We start from the raw sequence: 27777 nt of genomic DNA, 5'->3' as shown, positions 1-27777 counted from the left end.
GAAAAGAGCTTTTCAGTGTTTAACTACATTATTATCCTTTACCTACTGTGAGAAATTCCTGAAATATCTTTCATCAGCCTATTTTTCATCTTCCAAGACAATGGTATCCACAAACCACTACAAACTTGGAAAGAATGAACCCATTTCTTTCCAAACAATGTTTCAGCTATTCTTCTCATTATATCACTTGGAAAATGTCTCATGTACCCTTACATCACAATTCTGATATGAATCTCCATGCAAGACTACACTAACATCCATCAGCAACTTTTTCATACTCTCTCTCTCTCTCTTCTGTCAACTGCCTGACTTTATCCATTGCAACTTTCATTTCATCGTCATGCACACCATTTTCTGTTATATGTGGCTTCCAGGAAAATTCCTTAGCCCATCAACAGTACAAATGTAGGTTTATTTGTAAACCTATTATACATTTGTACTGTGGTTGGGCTAAGGATTTTTTCTATTTTCTATTTTTTTGTACTTTTTATATTTTTTTAAATAGTCCAGAAACCCTGCTCTAGAGATCACACATGGAACTTTTTTAACCCACTACAGGTGTTCTCACCAAATCAGTCTGTTACCTGTCAAGACTCCAACATTATCAGATCGTATATTTCTATCTTCTAAGGCACTTTTTACTGTATCAATGAGTGGACAGTGGTCTCACACCTGTTGATGAAACTTATCTCTCACCCTGCAACACACCACTGGTAGTTGGCTGCAGAGGTCAGTTTTGGGACCATTGTTGTTCAATTTGTATATAAATAATATTGGGGATGGATTTATTTGGTGATATGTAGCTGTTTGCAGATGAAGCAAAATTGGGGAGAGCAATGCAGGAGGACTTGAATGGATTGCATGAATGGACAGGTAAGTGGAACTGTCAGTTTAATGTTTCAAAGTGCAAGATTTTGAAATTTGATAAGTAATGGTGGTATGCAAAGTATACACTTGGTTGGGAAACTTTAGAGGTAGAGGAGATGAGAGAGCTGGGAGTAATGGTGGACAAAGACCTGAAATTCAGGGGCCACATTGCATAATGGCAATGATGTGGAGGACTCTAACATGCAGAAATAAAGAGGTTATGATGACATTGTATAAGGCTTTGATTAGACCTCATATGGATTATTGTGCACAGATTTGGTCACTGGGTTTTCATGATGATGAGGATATGTTAGAAAGAATCTGGAGAAGATTCACAAAGGTATTCAGTGGTCTTTGGAATGTATAGTATGAGGATTTGATTGAGAGAATGTAAATTACAAAGCCTTGTGAATAGGAGGAGAAGGAGGGGGGAGGATATGATTGAGACATATAAGTTAGTAAGGGGGTAAGGGGGGGGGGGTGTTAATCAGGTTGAAATAGAAGAGATTTTTCATAGAATGGGAGGGGGGGGGTAGAACAAGAGGTCATCCCTGGAAACTGTATAAGAAGGATGCGAGCAGAGGAATGAGGAGCAGGTTCTTTGCATGGAGAGTGGTTGGTGAGTGGAATGCATTGCATGAGTATGTTGTGAATGTAGACACACTGAAAAAATTTAAGGCTGGATAAGTTTTGTGTGTGATAGTGTATACCTCTTGCAATAAGTCTGTAACTTCATGGAGATCATATGTTAATAATAATAATAATCTTAAAAACTTGTGCATTTATATTAAAAAAAATTGTACTTTAAACAAAATTAAATCATCATCATCATCAAATTCCTGCCATGTACCCCTCAAGGGGATGTACAGGATATGATACATGAAAAATTTACATCATTATTAACTTCCTGACCATGGTCAGGAGAAGTGCTGTAGACCACTGTAGAGATGCCAGCAAGTAGAAGAAAAAAAAGGCCCCCAGTCCTGCACTGCTCTTTGCAATCCCACTAAGGTGGTGGTGGTGGTGAGAAATCTGCAAGAGCAGGGGGTGCTAAGAATCTCGCAGAGGAAGGTAGACCACCATCTGGAAATTCGACCCTATTTATCGGTTTCTTCAACACTCGAACTCTGTCTTCTGACTCCCATATTGATTTCCTGCTTCAAGAACTGCAAAATGTAAAGTTTGATATCCTCGCTATCTGTGAAACCCCGAAGAAGCTCTGAATTAACAGCAAAATGGAACAATGGCAACCAGATTTTCCTGGGAGCTTCAGATAATGCTACAAGGGCTGGAGGAGTCGGCCTCATCATAAATGAAACGCTAACTAAAAATATTATTTCTTGCACAATCCATTCTGAACGACTAGGAACACTAAAATTAAAAATTGGAAAATCCGTAACAATAAAAATAATAGCAGCCTACGTACCCACCTCAACAGCTGACAAAGAAGAAACAGAAAATTTCTATGAACACCTACAAGAAACATTACAGAAAAAAACAACATACACAATAGTGTGTGGAGAAGAAAAATACATTGGACCGTGTGGGAAAGGGGAAAGAAATGAACAAGGTGAACTCCTAGCAGAATTTGTAGAAGCAGAAAGGCTGTACATTATGAATAGTTTCTTTAAAAAGAGAACTGGAAAAAGATGGACTTGGCAATCTCCAAATGGAGAGATGAGAAATGAAATTGATTTCATCCTAACAGATTGCAAAAGAATAATAAAAAAATGTTGAAGTCATTGGGAAAACCTACTGCGACATTCATTCAGACCACCGTCCAATAAGAACCACCCTCAAAATACATTAAAAAAAATGAACGCATACAAGCACAGTCCAACCATGAAAAACACTCAAAACAGATAAACCCAGAAGAATTTAGAAAAAAGGTGGAAGAAACCGACTGGAAATTAAAAAATGACATTGACCAAGATTTAACAAACTTTAACAATCAATTAATGACCTGCAAAGAAAGAACCTCATATGAACTTCCTCCTAAGACCAGGGAATGCCTATCAGCAAGAACAATAGAACTACTGAAGAAAAGAAGAATACTGAAAGATACAGGAAAAGACTGCTTAGAATATAAAATCAGCTTTCATAGGCAATCAAGGAAACAGACACACAAACAGAGGTGAAATGGAAAAAAATCGTTTTATGAGAACCTTTACTCATCTAAACAAGTAATCACAGCTCCAGTACCAGACGAAAATTTGAAAATACCATCTGTCCTACCTGAAGAAGTAAAAATGACTGATCACCAGGAATTGATAGTATAAAATCTGATGAATTAAAAATGGATGGACAAATACTCTTTAAAGCTCTAGCAGAAAGATTTACCCAATATATACAATTAAGGAAAGTACCTACTGAATGGAAAACATCAAAGACCATAATTCTGCATAAAAAAGATAATAAAGAAGACATCAGTAACTACAGACCTATCTGTCTATTAGCACACATACATAAAATATTCACCAGAGTCATCCTAAACAGAATACAAACCTCCATCAACGAAAATAGCTGCAAAGAATAGGCCGGTTTCAAAAAAGGCTTTTCAACAATACATCACATTTAAACTATTACTCAGCTAACAGAAAGATGCAGAGAATACCAGATCCCACTTTGTCTTCTTTTTATAGATTTTAAAAAGGCATTTGACACTGTTGAGCATAACACAGTATTCCAAGCTTTAATAGAACAAAGCGTAGAAAAAGCATACATCCAACTCATAAAAGATATCTACAAAGAAAGCACAACAAATATCACCCTTTTCAATCACCTGATTAAAATTAACTTAAGCAGAGGAGTACGTTCAGGGTGATGTCTTATCACCTAATCTCTTCACATCTACTCTGGACAGCATCATTTGAAAAACTGACATGAAAGGTGGAATAAACATTGATGGTGAAATGTTAAATATCCTACTATTCGCCGATGATGTGGTATTAATATCTCACTCACCCAAACTCTTAGAATCAACGCTGAATAACATAAGCCAAAACTGCCAAAAAATTGGATTGGAAATACATCTGGACAAAACAAGATGGATGAAAAACAAATAATGTAAAGATTATACAATTACTCTAGAATGAATCCTACACCATTGAAAAAGGTGAAGATTACATCTACCTCGGCCAGTCCATAAAAATGAATAATGACATATCAAATGAAATACCAAGGAGAAAAAGAGCTGCTTGGATAGCCTTCAACAAAATAAAATCAACAATTACCAACCAAAACATAGATATAGAAATAAGAGTCCATCTTTTCAATAGTCACATCTTACCAGCATTAACTTATAGCAGTGAAACATGGAACACAACTTTAAAAGAAGAACAAAGCTTAATAACAACTCAACGTGCAATAGAAAGAAGAATGTGCAATATAAACAAAATAGACCACGTAAGACACACAGAAATCAGGAAGAAGTCTGGACTCACAGATATAATAAAAACAATCTACAACAGCAAAAGAAGATGGGCAGGACATCTCACCGGAATGAGAGACAACAGATGGACAGTCAGAGTTACAAACTGGTATCTGAGAGATACCAAAAGGAAACCTGGAAGACCAGCTTTAAGGTGGGAAGACCCAATGATTAAGAAAGTTTGCAGAAAATGGAGAAGAAAGGCCTAAGACAGGAATAGCTGGACTCTTTACGACCTGCAGTCATGGAGAAATCCTGACTGCAGGTCCATCAAGGTAAATTAACTTCTTATCTACAATTTTCCTCCAAATCAGTCTGTTACCTGTCAAGACTCCAACATTATCAGATCTTATATTTCTATCTTCTAAGGCACTTTTTACTGTATCAATCCACCTATATCTTGGTCTTCCTCTGGGTCTTTTTCCTGACAACCTGGCAGAGAAAACTTGTTTTGCTAATCTCCCCCCCCCCCCCCCATTCTGTTTAAGTGACCAATACCACCTGAGATTAGCTCTACTCATGCATTCCTGGATCCAAAATATAAATTTGGTTGTTATTTATTTAACAGATCTCAAATACCAAGTTTCCATGAAATCCATTAAATATGAGTAGTTCTTGTATGTATATGAAATGGATGAATACAGTTTTAATACATGCTGCTCTGATGAACTCACTACAGTTAATCTATAACATATCACAAAAAAAGTCACAAAATAACAATGCTACTTTAGAGGAATTCAAAACAGGAAATGTTCCACTGTAACAACCAATTTCTTTGGCCTCTATGAGTTTACTCATGTGGTGTAAGTCGACTGCACGCATTATTCCGAAATATGCTATTATAATGTCCACTAAAAATAAGACAGACTGTAATAACAGTTTTGAAGAATTAAGGGAATTTTACCTTTTTTTTTTAATTATTTTTAAAATCATTAAAAATGATTCTTCTTGTCCTTGAAACATTATTATAAAAGATTTAATGGATAAAAAACAGATTGAGGAAAACGTTTTAATAAACTTTAACTCTTTTTCTTCAATATGTTTTTCACATGTTAACTATAACTGACCTCGTTGAGTCAGAGACGGAAGATTCTCCACGTAGAGAGATGAGTGGTATGATAGAGGGCAAGAGAAATATGAATAAAATAATGACAGCGGGAAGTATGGAAAAGTTGAATGATAGTGAAGTTTTCATCGATGGTCTCAATTAGGAGGATGAATGGCAAATAAGAGTGGCTGACTTGCAGAGAGAGATAGATGAGCTGAAAGAGCAGGTGGAATGTCTAGGGAATGAGATGAGAAGTGTGAAAGATGAGATTAGGCGAATGGAAGAGACGAATGCAAAGCGAATCAGAGTAGCAGTGAGAGAGAGAGAGTTATAGGAATGATAGAAGAGGAGAAAATAGGAACAGTAGAAGAGGGGGGGGATGAGAGAGACTTATGTGAATGATAGAAGAGGAGAGAATAGGATAAGTGGAAGAGAGAGAATGAGAGAGAGTTATGAGAATGGTAGAAGAGGAGAGAATAGGAACAGTAGAAGAGTGGGAATGAGAGCGAGTAATGGGAATGATAGAAGAGAAGAGAATAGGAACAGTAGGAGAGAGAGAGAGAATGAGAGAGTTATGTGAATGATAGAAGAGGAAAGAATAGGATAAATGGAAGAGAGAGAGAGAGAGAGAGAGAGATGGGAATGAAAGAAGAGGAGAGAATAGGAACAGTGGAAGAAAGAGTTATGGGCATGATAGAGGAGGAGAGAATGGAAAACAGTAGGAGAGAGAGAGAGAGAGAGAATGAGAGGAATGCAAGGGGACACAGGAACCAGGAATAGAGTGATGTCAGGAAAGCAGGTAAGCACAGAGAGAAAGTGTTAGAGGAGAGAGAGAGAGAGAGAGAGTAAGGGATGCATGTGAGCAATCGAGGGACAGGGTGGTAAGAGGTGTAATGTATGGGGACTCAATGATCAGTAGTGTTCAAGACAGGATGAGTGAGGAGGATTGCATGGATAAACAATAGAAAGTGTGGCTATGGCAATTAAGAGGGGTGAAAGGGTGGATGAGATGACTGTAATGGTAGGAACAAATGACTTGAGAGGTAATGTAAATTGGGCAGCGAGAGATATGAGATTCTTGCTTGAGATTGTACGAAAGAAGACGCAGCAAGGAAAGATAGTGTGAGCGTTGCCTAGGTATGATTGTGATGAGCTAAGCAGTAATATTGAATAACATAATAGTTAGAATGTGTCAGAAGACAGGATTGGAATATGTGGATACTTGGAAGGCATTTGAGGACAGAGAGGAATTGTATGTGAGAGACCGCTTGAATTTGAATGAGGAAGGACGTAGGCATCTGGAGAGATTGCTGTTCTGCATGAGTGATTGTGTTCCAGGGTGGGATGGTAGCAGGGGGGGGTGGCCTCTTGTGAGAATAGGTACTCGGGAGAAGGGGGACGACATCAGGTAATGCTAAGTCCAATGGAGTCCAGAGGGGATAATGCTGGGTATAGAAACAATGGCATTTTTATGCTTTATACTAATGCCAGGAGTATCCGGAATAAAGGAGAGGAATTGGTGGAGGTGATAGCATCAGCTTGGCCAAAGATTACTCGGATCACTGAGATGTGGTTAACAGAAGAGGATATAATAACAGGAATAGAAGTAGCAGGGTACAGCATTTTTCGGCAGGATAGGAAGGAAAAGCATGGTGGTGGAGTACTGCTTATGATAAGTGACGACTTATATCCTGTAAGAGTGGAGGCTTTGGAAGGCGGTGGCACTAATGATTTTGAAAGCATATGGTGTGAGGTAGAAGAGGGCAAGACAGGATATTTAGTGGGGTGTTGCTGGAGACCAAGGAGCACAGAGGGTGGGCACCAGGAGATGTTTAGACAGTTGAGTTTGGCAAGTGCAAGAAGAATGATTATTATGAGAGATTTTAAATACAGCAGTATAAATTGGGGAGAGAAAGATGCATGTAGCAATAAGGGAATGGAATTTCTAGAATTCTTGAGGGAAAAATGTCTTAGGCAACATGTAATAGAGGGAACAAGAGGTTCAAGAGTTTTGGAACACAGCATCAGAAAAGTTGATAATAACTTAGATGACATCTCTCCCACCAGTTGGAGAGAGTGACCATATCTGGAATTATAAGGCAGGAGATTATAATAGTCTTAGAAGTTAACTTTGGGAAGTTTCATGGAGGGAGGAATTGGAAGGACAGGATATCATTAGTGCTTGGGAAATTGTGAAGGAATATTTGTTAGCAGCAATAGTAAGCTGTATCCCACGGGTGAAAAAGAGGACACAATTTGGAGTAAAGTGGATGACAAACATTAATAAACGGGAACTGCATGCGAAAAAGAGGCAATGGAAGAGATATAAGGAGACAGGTGAAGAGAAGATGCATGAAGAATATAAGACACAGGCCAGGAGAGTGACTAGTATGGTAAGGAAGGCGAAACTGGAATATGAGAAAGGATTGGCCCTTAGATCCAAAGAAAATCCTAGTGAATTTTTTAGTTATGTGGCCAGTAGGAGGAGAAAAGACTGTGGAAGAATAACATTGTGAGATAAAAACGGGAATAGAGTGACTGATGTAGAGGATATAGTGGAATTGTTCAATGAACACTTTATTGGAGTATTTCATCCAGGAGGAGTCAATTTGAATACTAGAGGGATAGGGCAGGTTCAAGGTTTTAGAGGTGCAGGAGGAGAGTGTGTTCCAAATACTGAGTACTCTAGATGTCAGTAAAGCTGTGGGATTGGATGGTATTTCACCACGAGTTTTGAGAGAATGTGCTAAAGAAATGACAGCTGCTTTGACATGGCTTTTCAATGAAAGTCTGGCTATGCGAAAGGTGCCCTGGGAATGGAAGGAAGGTAAGATAGTGCCATTGCATAAGGGCGGTAGCAGACTGGAAGTGTGTGTGTCATCAGTAGTTGTTAAGATCTTGGAGAAATTAGTGAGGGACTGTATACAGCATTGAGCAGATGAGGGTAATGTTATCTGTGAGAGTCAACATGAATTTGTGAAGGGGTGCTCTTGTTTTAGTAATATGCTAGCCTTTTATAATAAGTTACAAGAGCAGTAGATGAGGGAAAGGCATATACTGCCATTTTCTTGGACTCAGCAAAGGAATTTGACAGGGTGCCACATGATAAGCTGATATTTAAGTTGCAGCAAATGAGTCTGGTTGATCGACTGGATTCAGGATTAGCTGTCCGATAGGTATCAGAAAGTTGTGTATGGTGGGGCAAGGAGGCAGAGGGTTACAAGTCGGGTTCCACAGGGCTCAGTACTGGACCTATATTGTTTAACCTTTATATCAATGACATTGTCAGTGGATTGCAGGGGATATTCAGTTGTTTGCAGATGATATGAAGCTGGGAAGGATTATTAATAATAGTACAGATGTGGTAGCTCTGCAAGAGGATTTGAATAAGCTACACAGATGGGTAAATGAATGGGAGTGTCGGTTTAATGCAGCAAAATGTAAGGTCTTGAGGTTTGGGATACATCGATGAGACGCTGCATACTCTATTGGAGGAGCTATATTGGAAGAAGTAGGGGAGACAAGAGATCTTGGGTTGATGATTGAAAGAAAGCTGAAATTTAGGGGACATATTGCAAAGATGGTGAAGGTAACACAGAGGATTGCTGCTAAAATGAGAAGGACACTGACCTGCAGAGATAAAACAGTTATCATTCAGTTGTATAAGACTCTAATTAGACCACACTTAGACTATTGTTCTCAGATTTGGTCCTCCGGATTTGAAGGGGATAAATTAACTGTGGAAAGGGTACAAAGGCAGATAATAACGATGGTTAGTTATGAGGATTGGCTGAGGGAATGTGTACTGCAGAGTTTAGTGGATAGAAGAAGGAGAGGTGATATGATTAAGACTTTTAAACTGTTGAGAGGTGGTTACAGGGTTGACACTGGGGAGTTCTTTTACTTGGTTCAACAGCAGGAAGGAGTGATGACAAGGGGCCATCCCTGGAAGCTTCGAAAGGAAACTGTGAGCAAGAGGGTGAGGAGTGGTTTCTTTGCATGGAGGGTGGTTGAACAATGGAATGCATTGCCTGATAGAGTGGTGAGAGCGAGAACAATCAATGAGTTTAAGGAGTGGTATGATAGACATTGTGTTTCCTAGGAGGGACCTCCCACGATGAGTCTTGATAAACTTTGTGTTTCTTAGGAAGGACCTCCAACGATGAGTCTTTTGACTCCATGGAGGTCTGAATAATATAATAATAATAATGTTAAATCTCTTGTAATAATTTACATTTATAACAGAAGCATTTAATTTATAATGAAAGATATTGAAGATGATGTATTAAAATACTTACTTTGTCTGGGTCTAAAGTAAAGGAAGAATTTAGAGCTTCAGCAGCTTCATCATCATATTCTTCCCTCATGTACATAGGATTACTTATTTCTACATTGGCACTATCTTGCATGCGTACATGCATGAATGGACGACCGCTACATTAACAAAATGTGAAAAGATTATGCCATACTATATTAAAGGATACTTATGCCACTAGTATATATTCTCTAAAGACTGTGTAAACATAAGTAATCACTTTTACTACAGATAACAGATTTTTTTTTGACTAATTATAAGAAAGTTTTATAATCTGATAATACTACCAAATTATACTTTGGTGAATTCTCTTCAAAATGTTGTGTTTAAATCATATTCAATACATTAAACAAAAGAAAAAACACATTATGCAAAAGGAAATCAGTTCACTCTATATATTTCTAACCATCCAAATTCAATTCAGCTACATGGTATAAAAAATGTATACTAGATGACAGTGAAATGTCAAAAGGTAGGAGTCCTCATCTGATTTCTAATAAGTCTGCTACAAAAACAAAATATTATGTTTCTAAAAAAGACACTGATGCTGTCAAGATTATTTTGCAGATTCCATCACATTTCAGTGTCATTTTGGTATTATTAGTGGCTGGTCAAAACAACTAAAGCTATGAAGTCAATGCAGTATGCCTGGCCCAGTTTGCCGGATGAAAAACCTGAATTTCCATGAGAAAAAACTACCATTCTTGTATCCTCCAAGATTATCATCAAATCTGACAACTTAGAGGGAATTCTCTGAGTAATCCAAGAAATTCACCCTCTTCCCACATGCTGTCTCTAGTCTTTGCAATCCATATTCCTGTAATTCAAATATCTGATTATGAACATATGCCTACAAACTTGTTTAAAAGATGCTTGTTAAGATGTTAGCTGTTATTGTGGAAATGACATGTGATATTCTATTACCTGGAAACTAACAATGGCATTTTGAAGTGGTTGTATTCTGGATCACAATTTTTGATATAAAAGGAATATATGCAGAGTTTAAATGACATTCAGTAGGATAATGAACTATATTTCAACGAAGTCATCAAAGTCTCACTTCCTAGTCCACAGGAACTGGATTTGTGCTGTGCTCTTGCAAAACTTGAAATGTTTTCATGTCAGCAGCACAATAGGCACTTTTAATTGGGAAAGACCATACTTAAATCCTGTTAGTGATATAAGAAACAGCTGCAAGAAATCTCATTATTACACAACACCTCCACACAGTCTTGAGACTACCTGGATCACACCACACGACAGTACACACTTTTTCTGCTTGTTATCATATGAGACTCATCAACTCATCGTCAACTGAAAATTGAAGACTTCGTGGGTCACAATGAGAATTAACCCCTGGTCTTTTCTGCTCAGGGGGCATGTGTCCTGCTGTACTTAAGGGATGCCAATAAATACAAGTGATTTTTCAATTGACAGTCAGTTAATAGATGTAGAGGTTACAACAGTGCTTGCCTCCACATGGTGCACCCTGGGTAATGCTATATAAGCTAGACCGATTGTTGGCAGCCAGACCTATCTTAATGATCTCCTGGCTATAGACACATGAAATCACATGCTAATACAATCACCAAATGGTTCTTTTCAGGACTACAAGAAAAGAAAGCTCGGTGCAATTTCCAGATTTTCCAACTCAAGATTGAAGGAATTAGCTTTGCTAAAAGTAAGTATCTCTTAAAAATCCTTTGAGAAAATGATATAGACATAGCTGTCATTCAAGAGACATGCACAGCTAATGAACAACAATTGAAATCTAGAGGAAAAATTGCAGGGTATGATATACTAGGAGCTACACATCACCAAGATCATGGCTATGCAACTTATGTATGCAATAATATAGATAATGCTCAATTAATATCAGTGCATATTAATCAGAATATACACACTATCATAGCAAAAATTGAAGTTCTCACAGTGGTTAACATCTATAAGCCTCCCCCTGGTAGAATGGCCACCTGAAGTAATTCCCATATTTCCACATCCTACTATTTATATAGGGGATCTAACAGCCATCACACCCTGTGGAATTACAGTAATAATGATGGAAATGGTGAAGCATTAACAAACTGGGCTGAACAAAACAATCTTAGCTTAATATTTTATGCAAAGGACAAAGGAACCTTTAAGGTTGCAGCATGGAAGAGGGAATACAACCCAGACTTCTGCTTTGTTATCCAAAATTTGCAAAATCAGCTGCTAAACACAACAAGACGAGTCCTTGAATATTTTCTACATAGCCAACATCGCCCAATATTGGTAGAAGTAGGAATACAAATACCAATAATACAGTCCATTTCATGACCACAATGAAATTTTAGGAAAGCGAACTGGCAGGATTTTTCACAAGAATTAGATAAAATAGTAAGATGGATATCATCTGTGAGTGAAAACTACAACAGATTCATTGGAGCAGTCATACAACGAAGAAATATATTCTAAGGGGATTTCCGAAAGGAATACATACCTAGCTGGGATAAAAACTGTGAAGAGCTATACCAAGTCTATTTAGAATCTGGTGACTGCGACACAGCTGAAGAATTACTCCAGAAGCTTGATAATAAGCACAAAGATCTATAAAAAGTATAGATGACTTAGACTTTAAAAAATCAAGTAGAAAAGCACGAAGCCTATTAAAGAAGTTAGGTGGAAGTAACTCAATCACTCGTAAAGATCCTTTGGTGACTCCAGATCAAATTGTCTGTAATAACCTTGCTGTCTAGACCCCCCCCACCCCTCAAGATCATCATCAACACACACGCACGCACGCACACACGAGGTTAAAAGATCACTCAGAAACTTATGACAAAGCACAGCTGATAGTTTCCAATTTTCAAGAGAATTTACCACAGATGAAATAAATGAGACCTTAGAGGAGCTTAAAACCGGCAAAGTATCAAGCTTTGATTGTATTCATCCTGAATTCTTGTTTAACTGTGGAAAAAAATGCTCATCAATGGCTAACAAGATTCTTTTCTCGCATTTTAAGGACAGGAAATCTTCCAACAGCATTTAAGAGAACCAAAATAATAACCATATTAAAACCCAACAAGCCTGAAGATCAAGCAGAGAGCTATCGCCCAATTGTGCTCCTCAGTTGCTGTTATAAGCTCCTCGAAAGGCTTCTCCTTAACAGAATTGGGCCAAAAATATCTGAAGTTACCTTTGTTGAGCAAGCAGGCTTTAGGGCTCAATGTAGTTGTATGGACCAAGTACTAAACCTTACTACCCATATCAAGGCAGGCTTTCAGGGATGTTTGAAAACTTCTGTTGTATTTGTTGACCTTACTGCCGCATACAGCACAGTATGGAAAGAGAGGTTGCTATACAAGCTGATACAAGTCATACCATGCCAATCCATCATATGACTTATTGGTAACATGCTTTCTGACAAGTTCTTTCATGTGGTACTGGGAAAAAAAAAATGAGCAAACTGAGAAAGCTGAACGGACTCCAACAGGACTCAGTATTAGCACCAATCTTATTCAATTTATATATATCTGATCTACCAACAACTAGGTCAAGAAAATTTGCTTATGCTGATGATGTAACCCTCACCACCCAACATAAGAACATTGAAGTAACAGAAGATACTCTCACAAATGAACTTTAAACCATTGGGGAATACTTTCATAAATGGAGACTAACATCAAACCTCAATAAGACCAAGGTTAGCTCTTTTCACTTAAACACCAAATTGGCAAATAGGAAACTTCAGGTCAGCTTTAACAACACAATGCTGCGGCACAAGGATTTCCCTAAATCCAGGATAGAACACTATGATTCAAAAGACATCTGGAGAATATATCTTTAAAGATCAGAACTTGTAATAACATCATACAAAAACTGTGTGGTTCTACATGGGGGTTCTTCTGCTACTACACTGCGATGCTCCACGTTGGGCCTTGTCCACTCTGCAGCAGAATATTGAGAATATTGTTCACCAGTATGGCTAAACAGGTCTCTTATCAAGAAAATCGACATGCAAATAAATGCAGCGTTGAGGACAATAACAGGCTGTGTCAAATCCTCTCCTCTCTACTGGCTTCCAACTTTGAGCAACATTGCACCACTGAACCTGTGCAGACAAGATGCTTTTGTAAAAGAGTACAAAAAGTAAGCAGCAATCCCCTGTTACCAATACATGAAGCCCTCCCACATATAAATATATATTGCCTTAAATCCCGACAGCCACTGACAGTTCTTAGCCACTGATACTGGCTGAAGAACTAGTAAACAGTGATTTCAACGTTAATTTGAATGGCTAGAAACTTGGAAAGAAAAACTGCCACCAGACTTAAACAAGTATATCCTTACAAACCAAAATCTGAAAGGGATTGAGCTTCCATGTCATCTATGGAAAAGCTTAAATAGGATATGCACAGGACATGGTATCTGCGCAGACAGCTTACACAAGTGGGGAAGATCACCTACACCCCTAATGTGGGGCCATAAACCAAACCATCTGGTACATTGTGGAGGAGTGCAGCATAAGAGCCTACCCTGGTAACCTGAGAGACTTTTTTTGAAGCAGATTCTTTAGCTCTTGAATGGCTGAACTAGACTTAAATTTTTAGTGACTTTCTTTACCTGTTATCTGTATATGTACACTATCTGTCTCATTTTTATTGCTGCACAAATATGTATTTATATATTTTAATGTCATGTTTTTTTGTTTTTTTATTATTTTTTTTTATTATGCCATAGGCTAAATAAATAATCTTCTAGAAGCTCAGATTTTTCATGTCCTAAACTGGCCTGGAAACACACAGTATGTTTGTTCCCAGGCTACTACAGTTCCAATATCAGGATGGACACTGGATTTACAACGTGGGCTGAGAACAAGGGACTAATTATATATGGTAACTTGGATCTAGCAGACTACCTGAAGGTAAACTCCAGACATAACTACCTCTTCATGCCCTGTTGCACATAAGACCAAGATCCTTCTTCTCTAGTTAGCCCTGTCTTTTGCAACTAATTCTGCTTCTTTTCAGCTATCCCAATCAGTCATACTATTTTCTTTTTCTGTCACTCTTTTCCAAGTTAGTTTAGGTCTTCCTATTTTCCTTTTTCCTTCTGGAATTCATGCCAAAGCTACCCTTGGAATATCTCCTCTATTCATTCTCTGTACATACACATCCAATCCATTTCCATCAATATCTTTTTTATTTTTATTTTTAAATTCACTGGTCACTGGTGATAATCCTTGGTTCTGTCTGTTTATGTAAGTTATCAATTGTTCTGCATTGTGGTCAAAATGTTTTTAAAATTTTACACAAACATTTTACTTGAAAAATACTTAATTTGACTACTCTTATCAATATAATAATATAACCTTTGCTTTGCTATTGAAGATCTTTATTTGTTTTTAGCGGTCTTCTGAAATGAAAGCAATGAATGTGATGAATGATGAAATCAGTATTTGCTTGTATCAACTTTGTGTTACATCCTTGCAATTAATTTTCAGTATGAACATTAACTCCCAAGTATGTAAAATTCTTAACTTCTACTGTTTTTGGTCAATTTTAATTTTTTTCTGGCATTTGTCAACTTCATATTTAAGTTCTGCTTTTTCAGCTATTTTACACAATGCTTCTGATCTTGCTTGAATGTCAGTGTGTTTTGATGATATTAAAATTATATTATCTGCATAATCTAGATCTCACAACTGTAATGTGAGATTCTATTTTATTCCTCTTCTTATACTTTTCATAAACCAATCAGTGACCATGTTAAAAAGTAATCCAGATGTTACACAACTTTACAGCTGTATAAAGGAGAGAATCTGTTAGAAGTCAGAAGGTGCTACATGTGGTGATTTTTAGTGTCAAAAGAGAAGTTATTTTTCAAAGTATTTTAGCAATAATTAACTTATTCTTTCTGCATTATTATATTTATAAGTGTTTGCGTGTTTAAGTTTAAGGGTTGTGTGCTTAACTGTATGATTTTAAAGTATTTATTTTTGTATGCTGTATTGTACACCACAGCACCAATGCATAAAATAATGGCAGGTGATTTCAATGTGTGTGTGATTTGGTTTGCCGCAGTATGTGCAAAATGTATACCTCTCATACAATGAGAGATTTGTGAAAGGAGAATGAAACTGATGAGTGGGTTTTCTTAAATATTTCAAGAGCAAATATCAGAAGTGTGAAGAGAGTATGAAGAAGGACAATGGTGTGAGTCATCGAAAGATGAAATGCACGAACATGCAATCGTGAATGGTGAGGTTGATGTTGTATGCAGTGAGTGATTGTAAGAATGCAATGGTGGAAAATGAAGAGAATGACCAGGTGGTAATGAAAACGATAGTGCACTTATGTGGAGTTTTCACATAATAAAACATGAGACTAAGTGGTTGGAGAAATGCCTGGCAGATGGTATGACATAGAAGCAAAAGAATGGGAATACAAGAGAAGAGAAAGCAGACTATGAAAGAGCTAAATCATAAGACTAAGGATTGAATTTTGTATGGCGAGTCTTTGATAAGAGGAATGATTGAGTGTAAATATATGCCGAAATTGTGTTTCCTTGGTGCCAAGATTAAGGATGTTAGTGATGTTGCAAAGATAAAGAGAGGGAAAGTTAAGAAGAAAGACATGAAAGAGTTGCTAGTATATGCAAAAGAATAAGAAAGTAAAAGTTGTGAGTCTGTTGCTATGGTATGATAGAGCATCTGAGACAGAGAGCTATGATAGCTAATGTGTCAGTGCACAGATTGTGCATGAGGAATGGTGTGGAGTTTATGAATGTCTGAAGTGACTTTGATGAAATGAAAGATTTATATAAGGTGGATGCTTGCATTTGAATGAATTTAGGGTCAGGAGTTTTAAGAAAGTATTGCTCAGTGAGCATTCAAAGTAAGGGAAAGTAAAATGTTTAGTGAGGATGCAGGCGAGTGTAGAACCAGGCAACCTAGAGGTTATCACAAGGTGTGAGAGAGGTTGTGGGATGAAGATGGGAATATTGCAGTTTATGTATACTATGCCAAAAGTATTTGGAATAAGGGTGAGGAGTTTTTAGCAATGATAGCTCAACTTGGCTAAAAGTTATAGGCATTAGTGAGATTTCATTGACTGAGGATGATATGATTATAAGAGTGGAATGCAGGGAAAATTGTATTTTCAGAGAGGACAGAAGGAATAGGAATGGGGAAGAGGCTTTGCTAATGATGGCAGAAGAATTGAAGCCATAAAGAGTAGAAGTACATCAGGAGGACAGGGATGCAGAGGGCAGTTCATTTGAGGCTATCTGGTATGTGATCTTGCTCACACCAGATAGTCTCAAATTATATCTTGCTGCTATAATATAATCCAGAGGGGGGGGGGATAAGGGAAAATACAGATGACATGGGTTGGCAAATTAGCAAAATGAGTGCAGGTGGTGAAGTAATTATTATGGGGGATTTCAACCAGGAATAGGAGGAGGAATGTTGCAAGAAGGGAAGAGAATAGAATTTATACAGTTACTAAAAGATAATTACCTGAAATAGCATGTCATGAAGGAGACACAATGCTCAAGAGTGCTGGATCTGGTCATGGCATCAGAGGTATGCCACCTCTACCTAGAGAAAGTGATCATTTAGTATTGATCTGGAGACTGCCAGATATACAGCATTTTCTGTTGAGAAGAGATATATGTGGAATTACAAAACAGATGATTATGACAAACTGGAGAGTCAGTTTTCAGCAGTACCATGGCATAAGAATTTGGAGGGGAAAAATGCTTGCATTGCATCATGGAGGTGGTCAAGGGGTGTTTGAAAAAAGCAATATTAGACTGTATACCCAGAGTCAAAAAGGATAAATCAGGTAGGAGTAAAATCAATGAATAGCATCATTTAGGATGAGAGCTGTAGACAAAGAAAAAGTGGAAGGAAGGTGATCAGCATAGCCATGATAAGGAAGGCCAAAGCTAATTATGAGAGAAAGCTAGCTGATGAGGCCAGTTTTTTCACCTGACTTTAAAAAGTGCTGATGGTGGGGAGATGATAGAAGCAAATCAAATATTTGAATTACTGAGTGATAATTTTGCAAGGGTGTACTATCTATCCTATCCTCTCCCATAGTCCTTAATGGACTGTTGCGTCACTCATGGCTGAGCCATGAATGTCTAATGGGCGGTGAATTAAGACAGTTGGTGCCCATCTCCTCTTCTGTCTTTGTCTATATGTTCTATGGCTGTATCCTGTATGTTCATGGGTCCAGTTTGCCTGTTTGCAGGATGAAAAACCCCAGGATAAACTGGGGGGGGGGGGGAACCCTGCTGTCCACGCCCAAGATCAGCTAACTTGGCTATGGCTGAGAATGATTCTTAAGCTCCTCACGTCACTGATGGGAATTGAACCTAGGACACTCCACTCCTTCCCCAGGCATATGGTTGTGAAGCGCACAGCCACTAGGCTAACCGTGCAGACGTGTACTATCTAGTTCATGATATTTTAATGGCAGATGTGACATTGACTGATACAAGAATAAAGGTTGAAGAAATAGAAGTGCTCAGAACATTACAGAACCTCATACTGGAAAGGCACTAAGACAAGTAGGAAATTAATGGCCACTCAGAATCTCAGGAGTGGTGGTATTGGAGAAATTGGTAAAAGACAAAATTCAGGAGTGGATAGATAGGAATATGATACTATTGCAGGGTCAGCATGGTGATGTGAACAGCAGGTTTTGCATTAGTAATTTCCTTACTTTTTATAACAATGAAATGGAGTTGAATAAGGGAAATGGCTACTCAGTGATACTGCTAGACTTTGAAAAGGCATTTGACAGGATTCCACAGCTTGCTGATGATACAAAACTGAGAACAGCAATAGTAAAGGTGATGTAGAGACCTTGCAGGATGACTTAAATAGACTAGCAGTGTGGACAAAGGTAAATGGCTGCCAGTTTGATGTGGCCAAGTGTAAGGTAATGCACTTTAGAAAGAGGAGATCACAAGCTGTGTAGTATATTGTGAAACTCAGCTGCAGGAAACTGATGTGGTTAGGGACATAAGGATGATTGTGGACAGGGAGTTGAAGTAAAGAAGAGAACAGCCCATGTACCAATTAATCTAACAAATTTCTACAGAGATACCCTTTGAAGATGAAAAAACTTAAACCTCCAGCACACAGTGAAGACAGCATCCCTTCCTTAAATCCTCATGGAACACATCTTCCACAACACAATGGTAAAGAATTACATTACTAAGAGCAGTAGTACACTAAGAGTTTAATCTTTGGGGGGGGGAGTTGAGTCGACAATTTGAGACTACACACTACGCATCGCATATGACCTATGACTGAGCATCTGCAATGATCGCTAATTCATAAATGGTACAGAAATAGAACACACAACACACATAAATAAAAAAAAACGGAATTTTATTAATTTTTGGAAAATTTTCTAGTGTTTTTTTCCTTTTTCTTTGGGGGGGGGGAGACCAGGGCCCCCAATCTGGGTGCACCACTGACTGAGGGAGATTTTCTTTTCTCCATGGTGTTGGCAAGGCGTGGAGGTCTTGGGTGACATTCTTTCTCTGAGTTTTACATGGAATTTTCCAAAATTACTTACAAACTTGGAATATGAACAGATAAAATACTTTGAAATCTGCTTTTCAAGCAGCTATACCTGATAGCTATACCTCATAATGGAAGAGGGGCTCAGACCTTCTTAGACAAAAGTCAGCATAATCTACTCTTTTATTATTAATTCACTGTCCTTAGAGTCAGCAGACTCATCATGGGAGGTTCATTCAGTTGACAACAAATCTATCATACCAAATCTTAAAATCCTTAGCACTCCCTACATTAACAACCATCATCATCATTATCAAATTCCTGCCATGTAGCCTCAAGGGATGTACAGGTTATGATAGTACTACATGAAAAATTTACATCATTACTATCATTACTAACTTCCAATCTACAATTTTCCTCTAAATCAGTCTGTTACCTGTCAAGACTCCAACATTATCAGATCTTATATTTCTATCTTCTAAGGCACTTTTTACTGTATCAATCCACCTATATCTTGGTCTTCCTCTGGGTCTTTTTCCTGCCAACCTGGCAGAGAACACTTGTTTTGGTAATCTTTCCTCTCCCATTCTGTTTAAGTGACCATACCACCTGAGATTAGCTCTGTTAATGCATTCCTGCATGCTGATAATGTCAAGTTCTTTCCTAATATCCTCGTTTTTAATATGATATTGCCATTGATGCCATCTGTTCATGCCCCTAATCTTTCTCAGGACTCTCATATCTGCAGTCTCTAGTCTTTGGTCAAGTGTTTTACTTTTGACCCAGCTCTCAGATCCATAACTTAAAATTGGTTTGAACACTGTCTTGTATACAGCTAATTTAGTGTTTTGACTAATTTCTCTCTTCTTCAAGTGTCATCCCCTAGAAGGAGGTTGGCAACCATGTCATGGAACTTTTTTATTTCTTTTGCTGCTCTGGAACATTTATGATAATTAAAGCCATTCCAGTCCTTAATGTCTTCAAACCACAATCTCCTGGGTCTACCACTCCCTCTTTTTCCATCCAGTTTTCTTCTAATATTAATTTCTGAATGCTTTCTTGTCTAGTTAGATGTCCAAAATATTTAAGTTTTCGTTCTTTAATTATTTTCATTAATGTTTCTTTCATTTTTGCTTTCTTTAAAACATCTTCGTTTTTCATTTTCTCTGTCAATGGTATTTTTAACATTCTTCTGATGGTCCACATTTCAAAAGCTTCTAATTTTTTCTCTGCTTCTTTATTTAAAGTCCAATCCTTCTCTACAACAGTGAAACATTATTGTTTCACTGTTATAGAGAAGGATTGACCAGATATAGCATTTTATTAATCTTTTTATCGTGTCTATATTAATGTCTCTGGATGTTAGAAACAGTTTTCATATCAATAAAGACTTTTCCTGCTATCTCTATTCTTCTTTTTATTTCTTTAAGGGAATTTCCTCTGTCTGTAAACATTTGTCCCAAATATAAGAATAAGAAGGATAAGAATTTGTCAATAGGGACAGATGAAATATCTGCCTGTTTGTTAAAGGAATGTTTAGCTGAATTGCCTAGGCATTTCACACATTTGTATAACTTGAGTCTCAGCTCAGGAATGATACCACAGGAATGGAAGGAATGTAATATAGTTCCATCGCACAAGGGTGGTGCAAAAACTGATGTGTCTAACTACTGACCCATTAGTATCTCTGGTGTGGTAGTGAAGATTTTAGAGAAGTTGGTAAGAACTCGCATACCGAAATGGGTAGACAAGCATTCTATACTCTGCAGGGAACAGCATGGGTTTATTAAAGGAAGGTCATATTTTAGCAATTTGCTCACATTTTATAACAATGTTACTGCCAAGTTGGATAAAGGGAATGGATACACTATGATAATGTTGGATTTTTCTAAGGCATTTGATAGGATACCACACGATAGACTGTTGCGTAAACTGGAGAATATGGGATTGGAACATAATCTATTGACTTGAATCAGGGGATGGTTGACAGACAGATATCAAAAAGTGGTATACAGTGGGTGTGAATCTGCCAGATTTAAGGTAACCAGTGGGGTACCTCAGGGTTCAGTCCTTGGGCCATTATTGTTCAATCTATACATTAATGACATCAAGCAGGGTCTATCATCAGATTTCCAATTGTTTGCTGATGATGCGAAGATAGGCAGGGCAATCAGGGATGCTACTGATATTCAGCAATTACAAAATGATTTGAATAGACTGGAAATCTGGGCAAACGAAAATGGCTGTCAGTTTAACGTTAGTAAGTGTAAAGATATGCACTTTGGCGTGATTAGAATTCCAGCAGCATATTATATTAGCGGGGTTATGCTACAAGAAACTGAAGTGGCAAGGGATCTTGGTGTATTGGTGGATAAGAATTTAAAGTTCGAAAGTCACATAGCAAAAGTTGCAAATACAACTCAGAGGATAATGGCTATGTCGAAGCGAACCTTGACATGTAAGGATAAGGAAGTAATTTTGCCTCTTTATATGGCTTTGATAAGACTACACTTGGATTACTGTGTGCAGATTTGGTCTCCCGGGTTCCAAGGGGATAAAGAAGCTGTGCAAAAGGTGTAAAGAAGAGTTTTACAAAGATTATAACCGAATTATGGGATTTAGATTATGATGACAGATTGCGAGTATGTGGATTGCAGACTCTAGTTAACAGGAGAAAGAGGGGTGATATGATAGAGAAGTCTATAAACTTTTGAATGGGTATTATAGCATTTCAACTGATGAAATTTTTTGTTATATGGAAGGTGGGGAGAGAACACGGGGGCCTCCATGTAAGTTAAATTTATTTGGAGTTTTTCTCCCAGAGAGCAGCGAGTGAGTGGAATAATTCCACTCACTCACTTACAGGTAATGAGCGCATCGTGTGAATGAATTCAAGGGTAAGTATGATAGCTGGGTTGGATAATTTACAGCCTCCCTCGATGAGTCCTTGACTCCATGGAGATCTCAGATTATAATAATATATAAAAGACTGAACCTGTTCAATTTTCTTTTTGTTAACAGTTATGTTTAGTTTCTTATTTATTGGTTCTTTTGATATAATCATGCACTTTGCTTTCTTTAGGTTAATAATTAATCCCATGTCTAAGCTTCTGTTATTTCTGTGACTAAGTTTTGAAGATTATCTTCAGATTCAGCTATAAGGACTGTGTCATCTAAATACCTGAAGTTGTTGAAGTTCCTACCGCCGACTTTTACACCCTTCAGTTCTGAAATATTTTTAAAAAACTTGTTCACTATATATATTATACAGTAAGAGTGATAAGATACCTCCTTGTCATACACTTTTTTTGATTTCAAAGTTGCCAGAATATGCATTTTTATATCTTATTGAGGCCATTTGATTCCAGTATATATCTGTAATTACACGTAGATATTCTCCTTTTAATCTGTTATTCTGTAGGATATGTATTAATTTCTTGTGATCTATTGAATCAAATGCTTTAGTGTAATCAATAAAACAAAGATATATGCTTTCTGGTTATCAAGGCTTATTTCACATAATGTTTTCAAATTGAAAATTCCTTCTCTTTGTCTGTTTGAAAACCTGATAGAGTGTCTTCTATTTCTACTGACAAAGTGCTTTTTATTCTTTCTAGGATTATTCTCAATAGTAATTTTATTGTTAAGCTTATTAGTCTATATTCTGAACATTCAAAAGTTCTTGGAATATTGGGAATAGTGACAAAGATGGATTTCCTTAGACCATCAGGGATGTATCCAGTATCAGTAGATGTTATTAAAAATAACATTTAGGTCATTAAGTGTGTTTTCATTTACTTTCTTAAACAATTCGATAGGGATCTATCGAATTGTTTAAGATGTTTAAGTTCTAGTCAGGGCCTGGTGTTTTACCTGTTTTCATTTGACTTAGAGTGTATTCTATTTCTTCATATGTAATTGGTTCACCATCCATATTTTGTATATCTGGTGCATCTGTGCGATCAGAGTTCTTTCCATATTCTTTCCATCTTTTTATGATATCTTGTGTCTCTAGCAGCATTTTTCCATTTTGATCTTTTATACAAAGACTATGGTTGAAATTTTTCTTTTTATTTGTCAGAGCTTAGATTGACTTATGCATTTCTTTACTATTGTGTTTCTTGTCCAATTTCTCTATTTCTTTACATTTTTCATTCAGCCACTTTTCTTTGGCCTTCCTGCATTCATTTTTTGATAATATTACAAAGTATTCTATACTTTTCTTTTTTCGTCTTTCATTCATAAGTTCTAGTATTGATTCAGTCATCCAGGGTTTTTTCTTATTTATCTCTTATTCCATATATAAATTTATTCAGTTGACTTCCTACCATACCAGCTTTGTTGATACTGTTGTCTATTTCTGTATTTAATTTACCATCTTCACTAAAAATCGTGCCTAAGTAGTTGAAATGTTTCACTTGTTCTATAGGTTCTCCATTCACAACACAGTTGACATTTTCAACAATTCTGCCTATTGTCTTGTTATTGCTGACCTTCATACCATATCTATTACAACAGTATTCAATTTAGTCAGGGAATCTTGCAACGGATTTATTTAGAAGTATAACATCATCTGCATAAAGCAAAGAGCTGACATTAACATAATGTTTTTCCTTCATAATGTGAAGGAAAGTGGGGATAATAGAGGGGATAATGTACATCCTTATCTAACATCGGATTTAACATTAAACCATCTTCCTGTACTTCCTTTAATTATACCTTCTGACTTACAACTAAAATAAAGACTAAGTATTGCTTGATATAATGCCCCATTGACACCATACAACTGTAGCGTATTGAATAGCTTCATTCTTGCAACTTGCCATATGCCTTTTCCAGATCTACAAAACTTAAATACAGATCTTTGTTATATTCCCATGATTTCTCAACAATTTGTTATAAAGTAAAGATCTGATCCTGAAGGCCTCTATTTGGCCTGAATCCAGCTTGTTCTTCCACAATCCTTCGCAACTGTTTCTCAAGTATGCTTGCTTAAATCTTACCAGGAATGCTCAGTAGAGAAATACCGCTATAATTCTCACATTCAGTTTTATTTCCCTTTTTATATATTGGTACTATGAGAGCTCTATTCTAATAATTCGGAATTCATTGCTCTGTCCAGGCCTTCTGAACTATGCAGTGTGCAGCCACTGTAAGACTTTTATACCACCATACTTAAGCATTTCTGGTCAGATGTCTCTACTCCTGTTGCCTTTCCACATTTCAAGCCTATGATGGCTTTTTCGACTTCAAGTATGGATATGTATTCCTGATTGCATGCCTAGTCAGTGTTTTTTTACCACTGTGCTATCACTGCTTGTTTCATTTAGCAATTTTTCGAAGTAATTACTTCATACTTCAAGGATATCTTTTTCTCCTGTTTTCATGTCACCTTTATTATCTCTAATTCCTTCTTCAAAGCACCTTCTTGATATTTATCTTCTATATTCTTATCAAAGTCTTCCCATGACTTTTGTTTAGCTAGTTTTACACAGTGTTTAGCTTTCTTACATTTGTCTCTGTATTCTCTAAGAGCAAAAGCTGACTTATTTACCAGGAACTTTTGATATGGTGTGTGTAGTAATGAATATTATTCTTCTGATATTCACACCCACAACAAAATAGACAACCAATTAGAGAAAGCATGCCTTTGACAACATATAGCAGACTATGGAGAAAAGATTAATCATTGTATCCTTATAAAAATTAAATTTATAAAAGCCAAGTTGTTGTTTGTAGATGAGATAAATCAAGTGGGACTGTCTTAAATATATTTAAGACAGTGATACTGAAATATTAACAGAAATAATTTCATATGGAATAGACACACACACACACTGAATATACTATGTCTCCAAGTATATAGAAACTCTACTATTTGTTGAAATTTTCATTTATACATAGGCAGCATACAACAGAATATTACATAATATTCTGTTATAGTATTACATAATGTAACTAAAGCAATGAACACAATACTCACTGTTTCCTTTTGCGATAAATTAGGATTCCTACCAGCACGATTACTATTAACACAAATATTGTACCAATAGGAATGACAATAGCTGCAATCACTGGGCAGGAGAGAAGAAAAGAAAAAATGCATTACATAATTATCAAAGAATATAATATAATATATAATAAATATAATACCATATACATTAGAATAAATATTAGATAATTTATTATCACCATCTTTCTTTCAACTGACAATAATTAATATGTGCCTATATTAATCTTTAACTGCTGGGCTGCTGAAGTATGATATGCCTGAATACTTCCGATGACAAAGATATTGCACAAGGTAAATAACAATACAAATTCTAAATAATTTGTCTTTAGCTGTCTCCTTCAAACTGAAATTTACTTATAAAACTTTAGTTATAAAAAAGAGGATTTTTTTATTAGATGTCATAATAATTTACAACTAGATAACACAATGTGGTAAGTTTCCCCACTTAGTTACAAGAAATCATATTCTTGTTTTACTCCTATATCCAAGTGTAAGCACGAGTGTGATGTAACTTCACAACGAGTCTAATTGTATATAGAGACTGTTGACTTCATATCCATTGCCTAGCATCTCTCATAATACAAAACTATTATAAGAAAGGTCACTGCACAGATCAATTTTGAACTTCCCATAATGTTTTACAGGTGGGCTGAAGTGGTTATTTTTTTTTTGACAGAATCTAAATAGGTAAGGTCATTTAAGTCCTAACCTTTGAAGATTAGTGTGCAGTTGGCCTCCACCATTAGCCGATGACAGAACATTTGGCTCGAAGGTTGCTAGTGTCGCAACAAGAAGTAGCAGTGTGTAAAGAAGGCTCCCATTTTTCAGATTAGTTTTTTGGAATAATTAATTGTAAATAACTGTGTGTTTATGAGTAAGAGTTTCTGTAAAAGTTGTGAGCTTGTTTGTTTAGGTTTGTTTACAGAATCATTAAACTTAGATCTTAGTACAGTAACCGACGAAGAAAAGATTGCCGCAGCTTTGTCTTTGCAGGAATTTAATTTTGATTTCAGCCATTTCTTGAAATGTGAGGTATGCTACATGTATTTGTTCAATTATGTAGATAAATTGTGGATATTTATGGCAGATGGAAGGAGGGTGTGTGTGGGAAGTATGAGCTGAATGAGGACTTGCCGAGTGGTAATGTATTGGTAACTGAAAGTGTTAGTAGTGAGAATGCCATGAGGAGGATGAGTGCTCGTCTGATAGAAAAGAGGGAATGGTGTAAAAGAGCAGCAAAAAAATAGTAAAAAAGTTTTGAAAAAGTGAATGAGTGATCTTAAACTTAACAATTGATGATAAGAAAGTCAAAATCAATACGAATGTAGCAGAAGTTGAAAAACAGAGTGCAATTAAAGGCAATGTGGTGAGCGGCATTCACTGCAAACAAAAATGTATGGCTGGCAACAAAATTGAAAGTGAATGAGAGTGAAAATTGATGCATGATTTGAAAATTCAGTTGGTTAAGATGAGACAAGAGATGAAATGGATGTGGAGATGATGAAAATGAATAATATCAGTATGAAAGAGATAACGAAAGATCTACGAGTGGCATTGGGATGGGAATTCAATTATTACGGTTATAGTGGACAAGAGGATGCACAAGGTTTGTTTCCCTGGAAGTAGAATGAACAGAGTGGCTGAGGCATTGGATTTGAGAAGCAAGTGAGCAAAAGAGTTGTAGTGGTAATAGGGACAAAGGATTTGAGTGGGAACAAAAAACACGTCATATTGGATATCAGGAGGTAAAAGCTAACAGTCTGATAGGAAAGGTAGTCAGTGTGTTTCCCAGGTATGACAGTGATGAAATGAGGCAGAGAGTGAAGATTGTAAATATGTTAGTGGAAATGTGTGAGGAGAAAGGAGGGCAGTTTGATAATGTGTGGAATGAGTTTGAAGGATGAATTAAACTGTGTAAGAGTGATGGACTGCATTGTTTTGGTGTGAGTCACTTAGAGAAACTGATACTGGAAGGTAGAGAAATTAATGCAGAGAATGAATCTGATCAAATAAGAAGTGATGTGAAAGAGCGGGAGAGGATGAATGAAGTCATTATGAATGAAAAAATGAGAAAGGCTTCAACAGGAGGTGAATGCATGTGTAGACTAATAGGAAAGGGGGTCACCTGGGATAAACAGTTGGATTTTAAGAAGGTTCTATGATGACTAATGAAAAAAAGAAATGGTTCGAGTTAAGCATGGAGAAGTCACATCTAATAAGTGATATCAGTGGAACTTGCTATAGATCCAGGAATGAGCTGCTATGTTTGTATACAAATGCTAGAAGTGTAAGAAACAAGGCAAATGAAATGGTTGCATCAATTGACTCTGTTCACCCAAGAATTGTTGGAATAAGTAAGACATGGTTGGATGAGGATGACCTGACAGGATAAAGTGAAAGGGTATGATGTGTTTCATGAAGATGGAAAGGGTAAAAATGGAGGGGAAATGTTATCGATGATAGAGAAAGAGTTATCACACTTAGTGAAATGTATAATCAAATTAGCCTAGCATATAAGAAAAGGGTGATTTTAATTATAGCAAGTATTTTACTTCCAGTTGCTTTAAGTATTTGAGGGACA

At 36.8% G+C, this 27777-nt stretch overlaps 1 protein-coding gene across 1 annotated transcript in view; it reads right to left on the bottom strand.

Annotated features, from left to right (window-relative positions):
- Positions 1 to 27777, bottom strand: part of LRP1 (LDL receptor protein 1) — a 1646373-nt gene that overhangs the window by 24881 nt on the left and 1593715 nt on the right. The window contains exons 88-89 of the mRNA XM_090402369.1: positions 25167 to 25257; positions 9644 to 9779 (exon numbers count right to left, since the gene is read on the bottom strand). Coding sequence (XP_090258495.1) covers positions 9644 to 9779; positions 25167 to 25257 — 227 coding nt within the window. The remainder of the gene's footprint in view (positions 1 to 9643; positions 9780 to 25166; positions 25258 to 27777) is intronic.

This window comes from Typopeltis vanoorti, chromosome 2, assembly GCF_054136105.1.
Source record: "Typopeltis vanoorti isolate ZY-2024b chromosome 2, IOZ_Tvanoo_1.0, whole genome shotgun sequence".
Taxonomy (NCBI): Eukaryota; Metazoa; Arthropoda; class Arachnida; order Uropygi; family Thelyphonidae; genus Typopeltis; species Typopeltis vanoorti.
This window is presented reverse-complemented; position numbering and strand designations above follow the sequence as displayed.